Raw genomic sequence first — 19,737 nt, 5'->3', positions numbered from 1 at the left:
AAGCTAGTCTTGAAGGCATATACTGTATGTGAGTTCAAACAAGCCTACTTATGCATGATAAGTAGAACAAATACCAGGTGGCATCTGAACAGAGAGAAGTACAGCCACTAAGATCTGTCTGGGACAGTTTATGATGAAAATTTGCTCACCCTACAGATACCTAGGAGAAACCCTGGGATCGGGAACCTAAAATCTTTTAGCAATTTTATGTATTGCAAGAGCACCACGGCACAACCAACAGGAAGTGCGGCCTGCTCTGTAGTTCTTTAACACTCTTGAGTGATTTTTTTTGGTGTTGCACTGATTTTCCAAATAGGGCTGTCACGATTATTAAATAATCGTCTCACCAGATGGTTTCAGATCATAGCAATTATTGCACATCTGAATAGAAGACACTAGGGGGAGCTGTAGTGCATCTGCATATTGCATATTTTATTGTATATATTGTAACTAAAGCATGGTAATACTTGTAAAGTCACAACACAATCACTTCAAAAAAACTAATGCATATACCATAAAAATAACCTGCAGTACAATTTAATATTATTTCAGTGTGAAAACCAGTCTACCAAAATCTCATTAACATAGAAGTAAACTTTTATTGTAGTCTTGCAAGTGAGAAAAAACAGACTAGAAGCTTTTCTATGACTGATAGCATTTTAATGGTGGCTTCAATTCACTCCTGATCAATTTACTTAATTTACAAGTATTTGGCGGTTGTATTATTGACAGGTAAAAGCCTAAACCTTAAGTATGATGACCCAATTTTTTTCCTATGTATTTCCAAGAAAAAGAACATAGTCTTTATATTCAGAACAATATGGTCGTTTCAAAGCTGAATAAAAAAATGTATGAGAATTAAAAGTCAAAGCTCTAAAACAGACAATTAATCATCATAATCACAATGATTTATTAGAGAATTAATCGTCAGCCAAATTTCATAATCGTGACAGCCCTATTTCCAAACACACATTTGCACTGAATCCCTCATATAAATCTTTTCAAATGAATACATTGTGTGGTGCTATGTGACGTCGAGTTGATGACCTGTGATCACGTGCATTTATACAATGACAATTAGATTTTTATTGTCATATTTTGTTCTAATTAGAGTTAAGCAACTTATTTAGCATCTGATTTTCACCATGGAAAGAAAAGTATGACAAGAAACTCGATGTGACAGCCATCCTAAATATAGGCACAGATGGTAACTTAATCTTCTTGCATGTCTTGTGATTATAAACTAAAACAATTAAAATAAAAATGTAGCCTGTGTAAATGTTGTTAAGTGGTTGTTTTTCATCCTAATGTTTTTATTAATGCGTGTTTATTTCATTTTTTACTAGAGTACTTAACTACAAAATTACCTGACATGCCCATTCCTAGTTAAAGGGATAGTTCACCCAAAAATGAAAACTCATCATTTGCTCACAGTCTTGTCATTTCAAACCTGTATGACTTACTTTTTTCCACAGAACACAAAAGAAGATATTTTGAAGAATGTTGGTAACCAAAAAATTGCAGTACCCATTGACACATAGCTTTCGTGTCTATACAATAGAAGTCAATGGGACCACCATTGTTTGGTTACCAACATTCTTCAAAATATCTTCTCTTGTGTACTGCAGAAGTAAGAAAGTCATACAGGTTTGAAATGACAAGAGGGTGAGCAGCAAATGATCACATCGTTTTTGGGTGAACTACTTTAAGAGTGCTGGACAGTGCAACAAACACACAATACACTAACAATGCGAGTACCAAACCGAACACATTTTACATACGCAGATAAGCCCAGACATAAAGACAGGCTCCCATACACGGATCTCAAAACAAAACATACATAAGCTATAGAGGTCTGCAACCCGACCCGAGCCCGACGGGGCCCGAAAAACTAGTGGGCTTCGGGTCGGGTTAATGTTTAATGAATAGCCTTGGGTTCGGGTCGGCTTCGTAACAAAAAAAAGGCTATATACAAACATGTTTGCGTGCCGTGGCATGTCCTTGCGTGTTTGCTGCGGTGTGACCACAAAAAAACACGAGAGAAAACACACACTTTTCGCATAAACTGTTCTGAGCACGTGCTCCCGCTCTTGTCCTCGTTGTCACAACACAGCAGGTGATGGTAAGATGAGTGCGATAAAGCAAAATATTAGCGATGGAAAACATATTACAGTTCTAAATGATGAAGGGAAAGCTGCACTCTGGAAGATCTTGTCATTACTGTCAAGACTGGCCCGTAATGACCTCGGCATCCCTGCAAGTAACGTTAGCAGCAGCAGCGAGAGGAACTTCAGTGCAGCTGGACTAACTTTTAATCAGAGGAGGACGGCGCTTAAACCAACAGTTCCAGAGGGTTCAAAACTGATTTTTGACTTTTACACCTGTTCACCCACAGCAAAGTTTCGTTATTGGTAGGTCTGTGCTATTTCTTATTTTTTCTTGTGTGTTCACTGCTGAGGGGGCAGCCGTGCCTTGATGAAACTGTGTTTGCCTACATGTAGCTATTATTTAATCATAAATTAAATCATTAATTTAATCATAAAATGCAGCACATTTCAACAAAGCTTGCTGTTAAACACACTTCGGGTTTGGGTCGGGTTTGGGCTTAAAATGTAACTGTAATGGTCGGGCCGGGTCGGGTTAAACAATCTCAGGTACGGGCCAGGTTCAGGCTTTTGTTTAAAGCCCGTGCAGACCTCTAATAAGCTACAGTGACAAAGTACACAGAAACGCCTACACGCACACACTCTCTAATCAAACAAGCTCACACAAGATCAAATGGGAAGTGAGAGGACAGGAATGCACGGCTGGATGCAGGGAGGAGGTGAAGATGACCTGGGTAGGAGAGAGCAGTACGCTACACCCAACTGCAACAGTGGGAGGAAAAGGACATCCGTGGTCTTATAACAATAGTACACAAATACCACAGAAAAACAAGATGGCCGTCAGTATTAGTTTGGGTAGACACACCAGTGGAAATCCATTAGAAATAGGCCCACGTGTACTACTGACTGCCAGAATAATTGCAGACATCAAGTGAGGCTCAAAAGTCTTAAATCCAAACTGAAAATCTCATTTGAATCCTGAAAATTGACATTTACTTTTTTATAGACCTCACTGTTTGTAACCTGTATAACAAAAAATGGGGAGCAGCAAGCGAGTTTTCTCACAGTGTGGTTTCCACCTAATGCAAAAGCCTGAAAGTATACATGAGTCGAAATGTTAATTATATCATGCTGACTGAAATATTCCAAAACAGTAGTCCATCTTTTCCTTCAAAACATGCCAAATCCTGCTGCTCTCTTTAACCTCTAAACTTCAGAGAACAACAGAGGCATTGTGGAGGATTTGAAAGCAGTTCACCTCACACCCTTAGTACATAATGTTCGCTGATTACAAAGCTCCTCTCTGAAAACTTCTTGGAAGTAGCAGGACACCATTTCAAATTTATAGCAGGCTGTCCAGTGTCCTTGTGAGAAAACAGAGAGACAGATTTGGCTTACTGTCATGACTGATTCGGTAGTCCTGCGGTCCAGTGACTTGGCTCTCCTCAGTGGCAGCAGGGTTGAGTGATGGAACTCTGAACCTTGTGCTGAGTCTGGCTTCTGCTCCTAAAATGGGATTAATGAAGAGACAGGTAAGGTTAACACCTTGCGATCGCCTTTAGAATGATACAGAAAATGTCTGCATTTCAGTTACGCTTTCTGTATCACATCGAAACCCCGGCCTGACCTTGAAAGCAACAAAAACAATACCAAACTTAAGCCTGAGCAACTCTTAGCCTCATTTTAGATTCGGTTTAAACCTTATGTCATACCGACTAATGCACCCGTTTGCAACAATAATCCCTGTTGTTTTTGTGAGAAGTTTAGTCTGGGAAACAAATGGCGTCTATGCTCCTTCAATGACCACATAGATCTGAAACTCTACGATAAAATCACAAAAGAATGCCATAAAAACAAGATTCTTGATCAAAATCTGTATCGTCCACATTGTTGAGTAACCACCAAGCCTGGCAATGAACCAGCATAAGTGGAAACAGAAACAAAAGGAAAGGTGAACTTTTACCAGCTTTCAACCTGTGTGCGCATGTAGAGGATATGAGTCTGGGCGGGTAGTAAAGAAAAAAAAAACAAGCCTGACAAGATACTGTAGCTATGTAAACCAACCAGCCATAAAGGCAAAAAGCACTTAAATATGGCAACCGTTCTTTTTGTCAGGGAAAATTTATTTAGCCTCAAGCACAGAACACACTGAGAAAGGAAAGAAACTGTCAGGGGAATGCAAACTCATAATGGAAACTGGAAATTCATTGAGACAAAAAGGTTACGCGTATTAAAGCGAAAGGGGTAAAGAACTGAATATTCATCCAAAAAAAGTTAAAAAGTCAACTAAAGTGTTTCAAGTGTTTGGCACATTCAAATACTAAAGGGCTCAATGGAGAAATACAATTATGTCCATTTAAACCCCTTATGCAATTTTCAAGAATGTTTTTTATTTCACCATACAATGGAGTGAATAGAGTCTGTGAGTCACTGACATTCAGCCAAACATATCTTTTAGCATTTCACAGAGAAAAGCAAGTCATATGGAACCGGAACAAAACAAGGGCGACAATGTACACTGAAACATGCGTGAGCAGGCTGGTTCTCCAGGAAGTGAATGATGACAGTGTTGGCTGTAAAACGATCAGAGTCTCAGTGTGTATCAACACTGGGAGCATCACTAAGTATTCATTACCTCCCTCTGGAACCGTCTCATTTCACTTCGGCCCTGTCTGACTCCACTGCGGCTCGTCTTTTCCACCTCCATTCTCTCAGCATGCTCCAGCTCCAACGCCTCCAGCTTCTCGATCACATTTGAGCGCCCACTACGAATGCAAAATGACAAAGACTGTTAGAGACTCTAAAATATGAGTGAAACTTACACAGCCTTCCAATTCTTGCAAAACATTGTAAATATGCAAATATATTTATTTATATATTTATTTGTGGATATGTGTTTTGTCAGTCCAGAAATACTATAGATCCATTTACTACACACTACAACCCGTTTCCTGCTATTCTCATAAGTGCGCTTGAAGATATAAAAAAATAAAGGGTTATGACCCATGTAGTATGGGCTCTGATTTGCAGTAAAAAAAAACACAGTAAAAAAAAACAAGGGGAGGATGAGAATTTGACATCATTTAAAACCTAACAAACTTAAAAATATATACAGTGGCTTGCAAAAGTATTCAACCCCCTTCATTTTATTCACATTTTGTTATGCTGCTGCCTTATCTTAAACTACTTTAAATGATTATTTTTTTACATTAATCTACACTCCATGCACAATAATGACAAAACAAAAAACTGATTTTTGACAGCTTTGCAAATTTATTAAAAATAAAAAACAAAAATAAGTACATTGCATAAGTATTCATACCCTCAACTCAGAAAATGGTTATAGCGCCTTTACAGACTCAAATCTTTTAGGGTATGATGTGAAAAGCTTTACACATCTGCATTTGGCAATTTTCTGTCATTCTTCTCCTCAGATCCTCTCAAACTCTGTCAGGTTGGATGGAGATCATCAGTAGACAAACATTTTCAGGTTTCTACAGAGAATGTTCAGTTGGGTTCAAGCACTAGCTGGGCCACTCAAGGACATGGACAGAGTTGTCCATAAGCCACTCTTGCATTGTTTTAGTTGTGTGCTTAGGATCATTGTCATGTTGGAGAATGAACCTTCTGCCCTGTCCGAGGTTCTGAATGTTCTGGGCTAGGTTTTCATGATCATTATCTCCGTATTTTGTGTACAGTCCCTGAAGCTGAAAAACACCCCCACATCATGATGCTGTTTCCACTACACTTTACTGTTAAGACGGTATTGTACAGGTGTTGAGCAGTGCTTGTTTTTCTCCAGACATGATGCATGAATCTGAGATTCATCAGACCAGAATATCTTGTTTCTGACAGTTTGAAAGATTCGTTGAAGTATGTTTTTGCATATTTCAAGTTTCCATGTGTCTTCACTGAGCAAAGGTTTGAGTCTGGCCACTAAGCCATAAAGCCCAGATTGGTGGAGTGTTACAGTGATGTTTGTCCTTCTGTAAGTTTCTCCCATCTCCATATATGATCATGGAGCTCAACCAGAGTAATCATCAGCTTCTTGGTCACCGCTCTAACCAAGACCCTTCCTCATCGATGGCTCAGTTTGGACAGGAGGTCAGCTCAAGTAAGAGATCTGGTGGTTCCAAACCTCTTTCATTGAGGATAAATGGAGGCTACATGCTTCTGTGAACATTCAATACAGCAGATTTTTTTCAGAAGTCTTCCCCAGATCTGTGCCTTGATACAATCCTGTCTCAAAGCTCTACTGGCAGTTCTTTTGACCTCATGTCTTGGTTTTTACTTTGATATGCATTTTCAGCTGTTGCACCCTTTATAGAGAGGTATGTGCCACTCCAAATCATACTTATTCAATTGAATTTGGCACAAGTTAACTCCACTCGAAGTGTATAAACATTAACAAGCAAAACTAATGCTTCTGAGCAAAATTTCAAGTGTCCCAGAAAAGGGTGTGAATACTTATGCAATGTACTTATTTTTGTTTTTTATTTTTAATAAATTTGCAAAGCTGTCAAAAATCAGTTTTTTGTTTTGTCATTATTGTGCATGGAGTGTAGATTAATGTAAAAAAAATAATCATTTAAAGTAGTTTAAGATAAGGCAGCAGCATAACAAAATGTGAATAAAATGAAGGGGGTTGAATACTTTTGCAAGCCACTGTATTCCTGATAAGTGTGCTTTGGTGATGATGTCATATGATAAAAAGACATTTACACATTAATTGTGCCCAAGTACCTTCATAGAGTCACTGTAATCTAAAAAAAAGGGGATTTAATATTAGAAACTGGTTAAATGTGAATGTGCCTCCTCACGATTCTGATGAACCAATGCTCATCACCATTTCTTGACTCTTACAGTCAGGAATTCAGTTCACAATAACAAAGTCTGAAAATATGAAATGACTTTTAAAAAAGTATTGTGCAGCCTTGTCTCCCTCCTTAAAAGGAAGCAAAAAAGCCAGTGAGTGAGGTATTGATGTCACATGACTGCTCACAGCCTCACAGGCTTCTGGGTACAACATGGCAAAACCCAAAAACCAAAACTGAACCAAAGTGAAGACTCTTTTGGACAGGTTTATAAATTCTTCAGTCCTGCTCATCTGTGAATGGTCTCCTTGTGGGGAAAGAGTAAGCTCCCTGAATGGCAAATACACCAATTTTTATTTTAAATGTTCTGTTCAGACTTCCATCAAAGGGTCCCCAAAATTGAAAAATGCATAGTAAATGACATTTAGTGACAGGTTCACAATTGCAACCAACATTAGCAGAGCGAGAAATAAGTATCTCTGCTATGAATAGGTCCATGTTGCAAAAAGCCTGGTATTCATTTGCCTTTATTTGGCCTAATAATGCGCATGTTGGTTTATCTTCTCTGCTTGTGCTATCTACACACAGAGCTCTCTCGGGTCTCTGTGCCTTTATGTGCACATGCCTTTAAAAGGAGATGGAGAGAAAATCTAAAGCGAGAGTGAAAGGGCGTATGAGGGGAAGAGCCTGTGCTCACCTTCTCTCAGGGCTGAAGACAGAATCTTTATCCTTTCTTTCAGGACTGCGGAAACGGCTGCGTTTTTCTGCCTTGCGGGCCTCGCCGTCATTGCAGCGGGACAGACCGCAATGGACGCGGCCAGTGGCCTCGGTTGGGTGGCTGTCGGTGCTGGTGACGGTGTTGCCGCTGGCATCCGAGTCCAAAGAACTCATAGAACCGCTGATATGGGAGCCGTTGGACAGCAGACTGCTGCCTGATGGGAAGGGGTCGCTGGGAGCAGGGGAGCGGCAGCGGGGGATGCCCCCCAGCTCTCCGCTGTGCCTGCTGGAAGAGCTGCCTGTGGGGGACAGGGGACCGTGAGAGGTCTGGGAAACAGCCGAGTGGAAGGAGAGCCCGCTCCGGTCCACCTCATCACCGTTTACAGAACTTTGATCTGAACACAGACTCAGAATTGATCCCTCACCTATAAGAATATAATGAAACGGTGTCAAACTGCATGATTATAATACAAATGTCTGCTAAAGGCTAATTCTGTTTGAGAGAACATTAGCATACAGATGACCTCAAGTATAATACAACTATACAAGTTTTTTTTAAGAACTTTTATACCTGCAGAGGGCAGCTGTGAGCCAAGCGGTGCCATTTCGTTAGTGGACCACGACTGGGACACATCCGCCTCTCTGCTCTGCAGCTCCTCTTGCCATATGATAGAACTGGTGTCTGGAGTCTTCTCAGCATCAGGGATGCCTGAGCCAGTCACTGCTACCTTCGCAGGTCCTGGCTCCTAAAAACGAATCCATCATTTTCATTCATATGTTGTTTATTGCCGCTGACAGCATAAAAAAGATCCAACCAAAGTTGGCCTAAAAATCAAAAGGCCACACATACCTGTGAGGTTGCTGGTTCTACTTTGCGTTTCTTCTTTTGATTTTGCTTGTTGGTTCTTGGATAAACCACTAGCTGTTCACTCCATCTGATGAAAGACCAAAGGTTATGGCACTGTTGCATATGACATGCTCACACTCACATTGCAAATAGATTTCTATAAACTGGAACGTCTGTCTCTCCCCAAGTATTAAAAATGTGTATGTAAAGTGTTGTCTTATCAGATTGGATCTTTAGTTATAAATGGACCTGGGAGTACTGAGCAGGTTTTTAGCAGATTTTTGTCAATTTCCATTAGCAATCAATGCAAAAATGCGAGTTACATTTGTGCCTAACAATAAATTGGTGAGATGAACCATCAGATACCCATTGATGATCTCTTTACTGTCTCCTCGGATGTAATACTCCTGCTCAGGGGTGATGATGCACAGCGAGTTCTTCTGTCCAGTCCTGGGTTCAGCATCTATTACGTCTGTGCAGAGGTTCATGTTGACAGTTCCTTGTGGCAATGTGCTTGGCTACAAGAAACATCAGATGAGAAAAATTATTTGCATAGTTGTTTTACTTATCTGCTCATAAATTCATTGTCAAAAAGAGATGATTAAGTCATTTTTATTTTAACAGACATCCAAAGCAGTCCATTTAGGGTGGATTAGTAAAAGTGTTTGGGATTGAACCCTTAACACTGGTGTCACAGGCAGTGTAGAATGTACAACTGCCAGAACATTTTAACCATTATATAACAGGCTAAACGACTGTATTCACCATACCATATCAGATTTTAACTACACGATTAGCGTAACTGAAGTAATTCACAATAAAGATATTATTGTGATATCTATAGAAAATGATATCTGTCAAACTTATCTTTAATTTAGTTTATTCTGTATTTTCTCTTTTTGACCAATAAATCACACTCAAAATTTAAGTGTAGGAAGTAGGGCTGAAACGATTCATCATTTTTTGTTGCCTCGACGCCTCGTTTAATCCATTTAACTACAGTACACACGGAGCACTGCGTTTCCCCACGGACCGTTATTACTAACGCACAGCCTGCTAAACTCTATTCAAGTTACAGGGCTCTCAAGTCTCACGCATTCACCGCGAGGACACACGCATTTTAATCTGTTCACACGCTCACACGTATTTCTCATGCTGATAAATAACTGATAGCTTATTGAAATGGTGAACTGCTATTTTACTTAGTTTTAGTCTGTTTTGCGAGTGAAACTTGTTTTCCGGCTGCATTGAGTCCATCAAACTAGATGCGGACTAGTGGATGCCGAATCTTGTTATTTACATGCCATCTGGCTGTTCTGCATGTCTGCGTGAATGAACGTGCTACACGCGTGATGATCATAAATTTGTCTGCGTCTGCGCTGAATGAGGACATGAACTTCACCTCGAGAGTTGCTCTGAGAGTTTATTTCATGAACATGTTATTGTTTGAGTGAAGAAACAGACATGCTAAAAAATAAGCGTCTTCCGACAACCTGCCAAAATAAAAGTCATAGGCTATATATTACTATTAAATAGTAAAAAAAGAAACAAACTAATTTAGATAAACTAAATGCATCATGCATAAGCTGAAGTTAGTTGTTTACCTTTGAAATTATTCTTTCAATTTTTATTCATGTTTCTTATTTATATATTTGTATTATATTGCATTTTGAATTTAATATGGCAATGGAATGTACTAAACGGGTTTAGTTTTCACAGATGTTAATGTATGCAATTTCAGCAATAAAAACTCTAATTGTTCTAAAAAAGAAAACAAATTAGTTGTTTTACTCATTTTAAGAGACTCGTCTTATTTTCTCTTGTATATTTAGTATTGCTTTTTAATAAAGAAAAAGTACTTATTATCCAAATACCCAATTAATTGATGGAAAAATCAGTAGAATACTTGATTAGTAAAAGAATCGATAGCTGCAGCCCTAGTAAGAAGGCAGAGAGAGAGTTGTGGCTCTTACGGCAAAATGTTAAATTGTGCAAAACCACCAGCCACGACGTTGGAGTGTCAACCAGAAACTGGTGTTGGATTATTTATATTATCATATATGCAGTATTAACACATTATCAGCAATCATGATTATTAATATCACAATACTGGCATACTATGACACCGCTAGGTTTGAAGCATCCAAAAAGATGACATGATAAATTTACACATATCGTTGTGTCAATATACAATATGCATAATTTCAGATAAAAAGGCTGCAATAACTGAATAAGTTTAATGCTTAAAAAATGCTGACAGCGGAAAATAGACTAGGCATACTACTGTTACATGGAATTATAAAAAAGATCAACAAGCTATAATGATGAGCCCATAACAAACAATATGAGTCAAAAGGCACCTGCAGCATAACACTTCAGAATACAGTAACACCACTGTTAAAATGCTGTTCATTCACCTCCATCCATGTATTCCATCAAACTTTATCACTGTATCCAAGACCTAGACTGACATAACACTTGCAGAACCTATGACGTCTTCAAGGTCTGTTACCCTGAACAACAGTGCCCTGCAGGGCTGTGCCCTCATTCCTCACAATGTACGCTGATAGTTGAAATATACAGTTAGGGCCATAAATATTTGAACAGAGGCACATTTTTTGTTATTTTAGCTGTGTATCAATATGTTTTCGAGTTACAGTTTTATAATAGATATTGTCTTAAAGTGCACACTCTCAGCTTTATTTAGAGTGTATTCACATCCAGATTAGCTGAAGGATTTAGGAATTACAGCTCTTTAATATGAAGCGCCCCCCTTTTTCAAGGGACCAAAAGTAATTGGACAGTTGAATAAAAAGCTGTTTTATTCACATGTATGGGCTTTTCCTTAAATAATTTTGTCATAAATGAAGCATGTTAAAGGTCTGGAGTTGATTCTACATGTGGTGTTTTTGAATGATGTGGTGAATTTGGAAGCTGTTGCTGTGAACCCACATCATGGGGTTCAGGGAGATCGCCATGCAAGTGAAACTGACCATAGTTAGATTTCAAAAACACTACAAATCCGTCAAAAAGATGCCAGGAACATTAAGAGTGGCCAAATCAACAATTTGGTACATTCTAAGAAAAAAAAAACACACCGCTGAGCTCAGTAACAAAACAATCCTGGGCGTCCATATGAGATAAAAGTGGTGGATGATGACATTATCCTCTCCATGATGAAGAAAAACACCTTCACAACGTCCGGACAAGTGAAGAACACTCTCCAAGAGGTAAATATGTCAATGTTTGTCAATCAAAACAATAAAGAGAATACAAGGAAAAAATAGAGAGGGTTCACAACAAGGTGCAAAAGCCTCAAGAATAGGATGGGTAGATTAGACTTCTGAAATAGCCGAACAAGCTCTAGAAAGCATTTTTTTGGAGAGATCAAATTAATTTCAGCCTGCATAAGACTAAAAAGAATAAAAGATATGGAGAAGGCTTGGAATATCTCATGATATGAGCATACAACATCTTCAGTAAAATAGTGTTCAGGCAGTGTGATTCCATTTCCATGCATGACGTCCTCAGGCACTGGGTCACTGGTGTTTTTTTGGTGATGTAACAGAAGACAGAAGCATCCGGATTAATTCTTCACTTGTCTGGAAGTTGTGAAGATGTTTTTCTTTATCATGGAGAGGATAATGTCATCATCCACCACTTTGCTCTCATATGGACACCTAGGATTGTTTTGTTACTGAGCTCAGCGGTGTGTTTTTTTCCCCCAGAATGTACCAAATTGTTGATTTGGCTGCTCTTAATGTTCCTGGCATCTTTCTGACGGATGTGTAGTGTTTTTAAAATCTAACTATGGTCTATTTCACTTGCATGGAGATCTCCCTGAACCCCATGATGTGGGTTCACAGCAACAGCTTCCAAATGCAAACACCACATGTAGAATCAACTCCAGACCTTTGACATGCTTCATTTATGACAAAATTATTTAAGGAAAAGTCCATACATGTGAATAAAACAGCTTTTTATTCAACTGTCCAATTACTTTTGGTCCCTTGAAAAAGGGGAGCGCTTCATATTAAAGAGCTGTAATTCCTAAATCCTTCAGCTAATCTGGATGTGAATACACTCTAAATAAAGCTGAGAGTGTGCACTTTAAGACAATATCTATTATAAAACTGTAACTCGAAAACATATTGATACACAGCTAAAATAACAAAAAATGTGCCTCTGTCCAAATATTTATGGCCCTAACTGTATACATAAAAATGGATTAAAATTATTTAATCAGAATGTGCGCGATTAAATGTGTGAAATTATTTTGTAAGCAAAAATACTAGCATGCCAACATACATTTTTTCATTAGAGAAGTTATATTTTAGCTAAATGTTTTTTAAATGGATGGACTTGGACTAATGGAAAAAAGCAACCAATAAGAGCCCAGAAAAGAGAACCTCTTTCAGTACTGTTTACAAAACAGAGAATGAAACCTCAGGAAACCGGTTCACAAATTGCTAAATGTACAGTTTTACATATTCTAGGTTGCTTCTTTGAAAATGCGAAAATGCAATAGTTTGAATATATTTTTCGAACTTTCGATTTGGTCGAAATTTGGCAGACCACTGAATAAAGACAAATGTTTTAGTCACAACAAGTTAAACACCAAGTTACATTTGTGTTATTCCATAGTGGTATTGATATTACTTAAAAATGTTGAAAAAAATGGTATCCTGTAACCATAAACTTTTAAAATGGTAAAGGAAAAAGTACATATTTTAGGGTTAGAATGAACAACTTTGAAAATGAACAACATTTAAATTAATATGAGCTTTATTGGACAATGGATTGTAACATGCAGGATGCTGAAACTGAACTGAAACTGCTTGACATTTCATGTCAACTACCCGTAAGCTAATAATCTATGACTGTTGCCATGCACCCGGTTACCATAGCATCAAATTTACTGTGATGGAATACATCACAAACAACCCATAAAAGCACAACAGAGAAGTGAAATAGCTGAAGCCATCAGACTCAACACCCTTCACATAGTAAACATCCAGTGAAATCCAAAGGTAATGACTTTAATGTGATGAACACACAATCACATTGTGTTTTATTCTTGGCAACTCGTAAGGATTCAAGTGTTGGCCATTCGCTTCTTGAAAAAGTTCATTCTGAATGCTCCTTTTCCAATGCCGGACCAGTAATGAGGTTTGAACATTTAACTTCACCACCAAGACTTCACGTTTTTCACTGTATGCCAACATAAAGATGAAGCTGAAATGTGATGGCAAAGGATTAGTTTGAAACACAACTCCTACCAGGAGTGTAATATAAAATTACATTTATGCATTTGGCAGACACTTATCTAAAGTAACTTGCAGAGATACAAAGGGGGACACAAGCATTATATGGAAAAAAAACTACAGGCCAGTACATTCTTCAGCATTTCTTTTTTGTGTAAAAGAAAGGAAGAAAGTGCTTTGAAACAACATCAGAGAGAGTCAACGATAACAGTTTTTGAATGAATTTTTCCTTTAAAGCACCTGACTGAGATTTTTTAGAATTTAGGTCCTTAATAGTCACACTTAACCATCCCGTAATTTCTGCCCTGGCTGTTATCAGACGTTCTGCAGACTCTAGATGTAAAACAGGTGCTGTCTTTTCCTGATTCCTTTTATGGCCATTTTAAGTGATCTAGCTTTATTAAAAGCTGCCAGTAAACTCCAGGGAATGCCAAATATGGCAATTAAAGTGTCATAGTTATAAACTGCAGCAGTGTTTCTGTTTCACTAAAGTGCTGCTGAGGGAAAAAAATCTCATTAATGAGACACCAGGACTGTAAGAACAGAAGACAAGACAACAAAAAAATTTCACGTCACTCCTCACATAGCCCTGAAAACATGAAACAATTTGATCCTTTTGTAACACCAAAAATCCCGAAAGACATCTTGATGTATCAGATATCTAACTGCATACTGTATTATTTTATCCAGAGGAGAACTAAACTAAAACTGTAGAATGAATTCCTGTAAAACTGCCAGTAGCCACAAACGCACAAATAAAACATCTTCAGATAATTGAGGAAAATATAAGGCAATCCACAAAACTAAACAGCCAGGAGCTAATGTTTCCTACAATTAACAGATCAGTTTATAACGCTTTGTAGTAAACGCGCTTATAGGCACTTAGGCAGTGAATAAATAAATGGCATGAGCTTGATATTGGCAACAACACAGAGTACAAGTTTGCCAAGCCCACCATTCATGCGCTTCACATTATCCTAGTTCTGATTCCAAAACAACACATCAAATTCCATTTCCTTTCATTGTCTGGCTTTATTACCACTCAACTATTTTTAGAATTGTAATAAAATAAACATATTCAGGCTTACTTGCCAACTTGTCCTGCATTGTAGGACTAAAAAACTATTTAAGAGTCGAACACAATAGAAACATGATTTATTGAATAGGTGTTATTTTGAGGTCTCAGTAAATACTCATCGGTTAAACAAAGGTCAGTGGACAAGTTTGCCAAAATAAAGAAATCTGCCATCATTTACTCACGTTTATGTTGTTTCAAATCCAAGTGATTGTTTTCTCTTCTGTGAATTTTGGTTGATGGCTTAGAAATAGAAATACTGTACATACAAGGCTATCATATGGAGATCTTTGAATGAAACTCCTTGGACATATTCCAACAAAATGGTACTTGTGATGGCTACATAATGCCTAATATAAAGTTTTCAGTGTGCTTATGAGGTTGGGTCGAAATACAAAAACAGCCAGATGGGCAAGCTTTAAAAGTGACAGCAGTATTTTGGGTTCAACTCTTACATTTTATTCCGAACGTAAGTGGTAAGATATATCACTTTTGTATGGCTTTTCTGATCTTACAGCTGCAATGCGCCCAGACGTGTCAAGCACCCTCTGAAAACACCCCCAGAGAGTGCAAAAAAAAAAGAGAGTGCATCTATATCATCCTTCTGTCCCTAATATCTCAAGGCTATAAAAAAACACAACATCATGTAACACCTGGCAAACAGCAGTCCTCCACATTATAAAGCAAAAACTAAATGTGTTTGAAAAAAATGTATCGATAATCGACTTTAAAATCATTGCGATATTCGATAATATCAGGTGTGTTTGACTTCATGCAACATTGCGCAGACGATCGGCGATCAATCTGTGAATACGGACCGGGAGGGCATTCGTTCCGGACCCGCCAAGTGCCAAACAAACACGCACGCAGGCACACACAAACATGCACGCAGGCACACACAAACACGCACGCAGGCACACACAAACACGCACGCAGGCACACACAAACACGCACGCAGGCACACACAAACACGCACGCAGGCAAACACGCACGCAGGCAAACACGCACGCAGGCACACACGCACGCAGGCACACACAAACACGCAAGCAGGCACACATGCACGCAGGCACACACAAACACGCACGCAGGCACACACGCACGCAGGCACACACGCACGCAGGCACACGCGCACACACACGCGCACACACACGCGCACACACACGCGCACACACACGCGCACACACACGCGCACACACACGCTCACACACACGCTCACACACACACAGGCGAGCCATGCGCACAAACCAGTGTTGTGGTGACTTTTTTCATCAGGTAAAGCGTGTAGATAAACCATAGCTTTTATGCAGTAGAAAAATGTTCGAGAAAATTATCGTCTGGTATCTGTCTGCTGTAATCGACATCGGGATATTTGCGAGACATCGGCGATATACGATAACATTGTCACATCGCCCAGCCCTAGCATCCAATCCAACGTTTTCATGCCAATATATGTGACATTCCTGAATTTAAAAATAGATAGAGCGGTTCTAAAAGCTAATAAATGCAACCGCATACCATATAAATGTGCCAACAACAAACAGCCTACAATTTGTGTAATCTGTATTTTTTACTGATCATTGTTATATTTGATTATATTGCAATTGCTGCCGTTTTATACTAGCAAAAATGCAGGCTGAGCATCAAAGATAACACCCATTACCTGTGGCAAAATCACTTCAGGTTCTTATGGCTTATTGCAAAATAATTTAGCATATTTTTGGCCATTGACCTCAAATGTGCCTTAAGGACATTTGTGGGGGGGGTTTTTGCATACAAAACTTTGCCAGTTTTCAGTTTCTGATTGATGACCAAAGTAATACGGGCATCCTAAAGCTAAACCAGTTGAGAACCACTGGTCTATACCACATCACATACTGGAGTTACAAAAAAAAAAATATCACAGTGACAACCCATTTGGCCTTAGCTGTCATGATGAGATCATTTTCTTTGGCCTTTCTAAACCCAGCATCTAATTGTAGGTATTGTGGCAAGGCCTTTGCGGAATGTAAATCTCAAAGCATATTTTACATTTCTATGTGGTTTTGGGGGTCTAACGTTCTCAGAGTATAGCAGCGTCACCACCAGTCCTCTTTGGTTTCTCCAAATAAGGGCATATTGGGGGGAATGCAATCCTGAGCCTAGACTTCAGTTCAGAACATCTGACAATTAAAATACTTTGTTTCAAGAACTCAGACTGTGGATGGACGCAAGTCATGTTCATAAGATTCACAATCGCACCTAAGTGACTACATACAGGCAAGCTGTTATAATGTAATTGATAAACATTCCAAGTAAGCTAATCTAGTTCTAGAACCATACTCAGCCATGGTTAATTCTGTTTCTGCTATTTATGTCGAGTGAAAAGAGCATGCTTGAAGAATGGTTCAGATCAAACTACGTTCATGGAACCTACAACAAAGAACCTAAATGGATAGTTCACCCAAAACACTACTTCACCCCTCATGTTATTCAAAATCTGTGTTTAGTAATTTGAATACAAAAAATCATTGAGACAGTTTTTTTGCCTCGAAGCTTCGTTTAATCCATTTAACTACAGTACACACAGAGCACTGCGTTTCCCCACAGACCATTATTACTGACGCAGGGCAAGGGCCTTGCGATATGATACGTAGCATGATAGATACGTCACAATACAGTATATTGTAATATATTTCGATACGATACATAATGCAATGTATTGCTAGGGGTGTGACGAGATCCCATAGCATCAGATCTCGCGAGATCCGATGTGTCTCGTAAGAACACAATATCCTCACACAACTGGCATGATGGAGTGCTGGGCTCGAAATTGCTACCATTTTAGTCACATATGCTCCCTAAATTTAACCTGTTAGCGACCTCAAAATATATTTGGGAGCATTTGTGCGAGTACACATTTTGTTGTGGTGCGACCTGTTTTCATTACTGTACAGAACACGCTAATAACCGCACAAAGTATATGCGTGCTGTGAGCTATAGAGACCGGCAGCCCGGCTATTCATAGACAACGTGATTTTCCATCCCGCGGCGCTACTTTCCCACCGTTTTTCTATGTAAACACGCGCTAGACAGATGGGTTTCAACGTTTGCGCGCATCTCTCACATCTGCAGTAGGGCTGCAGCTATTGATTATTTTAGTAATCGAGTATTCTACTGATTTTCCATCGATTAATCGGGTATTCGGATAATAAGTACTTTTTCTTTATTAAAGAGCAATACTAAATATACAAGAGAAAATAAGACAGGTCTCTTAAAATGAACAACTAATTTGTTTCCTTTTTAGAAAAATTGACATATTTATTGCTGAAATTGCATACATTAATATCTGTGAAAACTAAACCCATTTAGTACATTCCATTGTCATATTACATTCAAAATGCAATATAGACCTAATACAAATGTATAAATAAGAAACATTCATAAAAATAGAAAGAATAATTTCAAAGGTAAACAACTAACTTCAGCTTATGCATGATGGATTTAGTTTCTCTAAATTAGTTTGTTTATTTTTTTACTATTAAATAGTAATATATGTCAACATAAAAATACTGAGTTAACCAGACTTTTATTTTGGCAGGTTGTCAGAAGACGCTTATTTTTTAGTGTGTTAGCTTCACTCAGTAAAATGTTCTGAAATAAACTCTCAGAGCAACTCTGGAGATGAAGTTCATGTGTTCATGTCCTCATAAAGCGCAGACAGAGACAAATTCATGAGCATCACGTGTGTAGCACGTTAAACTGTGCAGTTCATTCATTGGGTTTCGGTACCCATCCCTACTCTTACATATGTGCGATGTAAGAATAAATTGTGATGCGTTTGTGTAGTTTTAACTGTTTCCCTGAAGGCTATGAGGGTTGCACGCCTTTTTGTGCAATTAGTGCCTGTCATTTGAGTTTGTGACAAAATATTTGGCAGTGTTTACATATTGTTTCTTACTGCATTATATCATTTGTTAAAAAAGATGTTTAATTTGTTTCATGAGGTACAAGTTGATTTTATAATGCCTACATTTTTTGTATTTTGTGTTTTTAAGGTGAATAAAAGAGGATTTCTTTAAAAAAGTCTAAAAATCCAGTTCTCGTGAACCCAGTCTCGTCTCGTGGGATAAATGTCTCGTCTCACCATTATATATTGCAGTGTTTCCCCTATCATTGCCTTAGGGGGGCACCCCGCCCCTCCAACGGCATCTCCCGCCCCCCTTGAAGGTCAAGTTAATTTTATTTTTTATATAGAGCCAGATCAAAAGAGAAGTCATTTAAGGATACCTTTCCTATATAACATGTCTATACCTTGTTCTCGTCTTAAAAAAATGAAATAGCATTATGTTATTTATCTTATTTACATGGCGGCATAGGCATGACATTTCTGTTTCTACATGGTCGCGCCTTTACAATTCTCCTCTGCTCTCCGTAACGAGTTCCGCCCCGATGCTCTTGCACACAGAGACACGTGCGCGCACATCTACAGGTAAACACACTCCCACCAGCGGACAGAGAGCCTGTGTGGGAAAATATGTCACGTTAACCACCTGAAATGCAGATAAAAATATTGCCATTGTTAAACGCTCCCAGGGTAGTGAAAATGGCAACATTCGCTCTCCTGTTCCGAGTCAAAGTACAGAAAAGACACATGCCCTGCCCCTGACAAGCAACAGTCCAGTTACCACCAGATGACAGGTTTTCGACCAGCTTATCCTTCGTTTCATCCGGACCGCGAGACACAATAAACCATTAAAAACATTAGACTATTTCTGTAGTCTAAATTGAGCATCACGTCTACATAACTGAGCTGCACACATCACGCACACTCAGGGAAAGTTATGTTGATTATTTTGCTATATCTTCTAATATCTTTATTTAGCACCAAACACGCTTCATTTGAACCCTTTCCGCTCCGTGAGCGCTGCTTCTACAG

The 19,737-nt window shown here is 38.7% G+C and overlaps 1 protein-coding gene across 4 annotated transcripts in view; it reads right to left on the bottom strand.

Annotated features, from left to right (window-relative positions):
* Positions 1 to 19,737, bottom strand: part of mprip (myosin phosphatase Rho interacting protein) — a 91,613-nt gene that overhangs the window by 37,314 nt on the left and 34,562 nt on the right. For 3 of the 4 annotated variants that reach the window (XM_057358969.1, XM_057358968.1, XM_057358970.1), the window contains exons 4-9: positions 8,850 to 9,001; positions 8,487 to 8,571; positions 8,208 to 8,382; positions 7,617 to 8,061; positions 4,741 to 4,870; positions 3,504 to 3,611 (exon numbers count right to left, since the gene is read on the bottom strand). In XM_057358969.1, coding sequence (XP_057214952.1) covers positions 3,504 to 3,611; positions 4,741 to 4,870; positions 7,617 to 8,061; positions 8,208 to 8,382; positions 8,487 to 8,571; positions 8,850 to 9,001 — 1,095 coding nt within the window. The remainder of the gene's footprint in view (positions 1 to 3,503; positions 3,612 to 4,740; positions 4,871 to 7,616; positions 8,062 to 8,207; positions 8,383 to 8,486; positions 8,572 to 8,849; positions 9,002 to 19,737) is intronic. The other variant, XM_057358971.1, reaches the window with a different exon arrangement.

This window comes from Triplophysa rosa, linkage group LG18 (genome assembly GCF_024868665.1).
Source record: "Triplophysa rosa linkage group LG18, Trosa_1v2, whole genome shotgun sequence".
Classification (NCBI taxonomy): domain Eukaryota; kingdom Metazoa; phylum Chordata; class Actinopteri; order Cypriniformes; family Nemacheilidae; genus Triplophysa; species Triplophysa rosa.
Note: the sequence above shows the minus strand (reverse complement) of the source record. Positions and strands in the feature narration are given on the sequence as shown.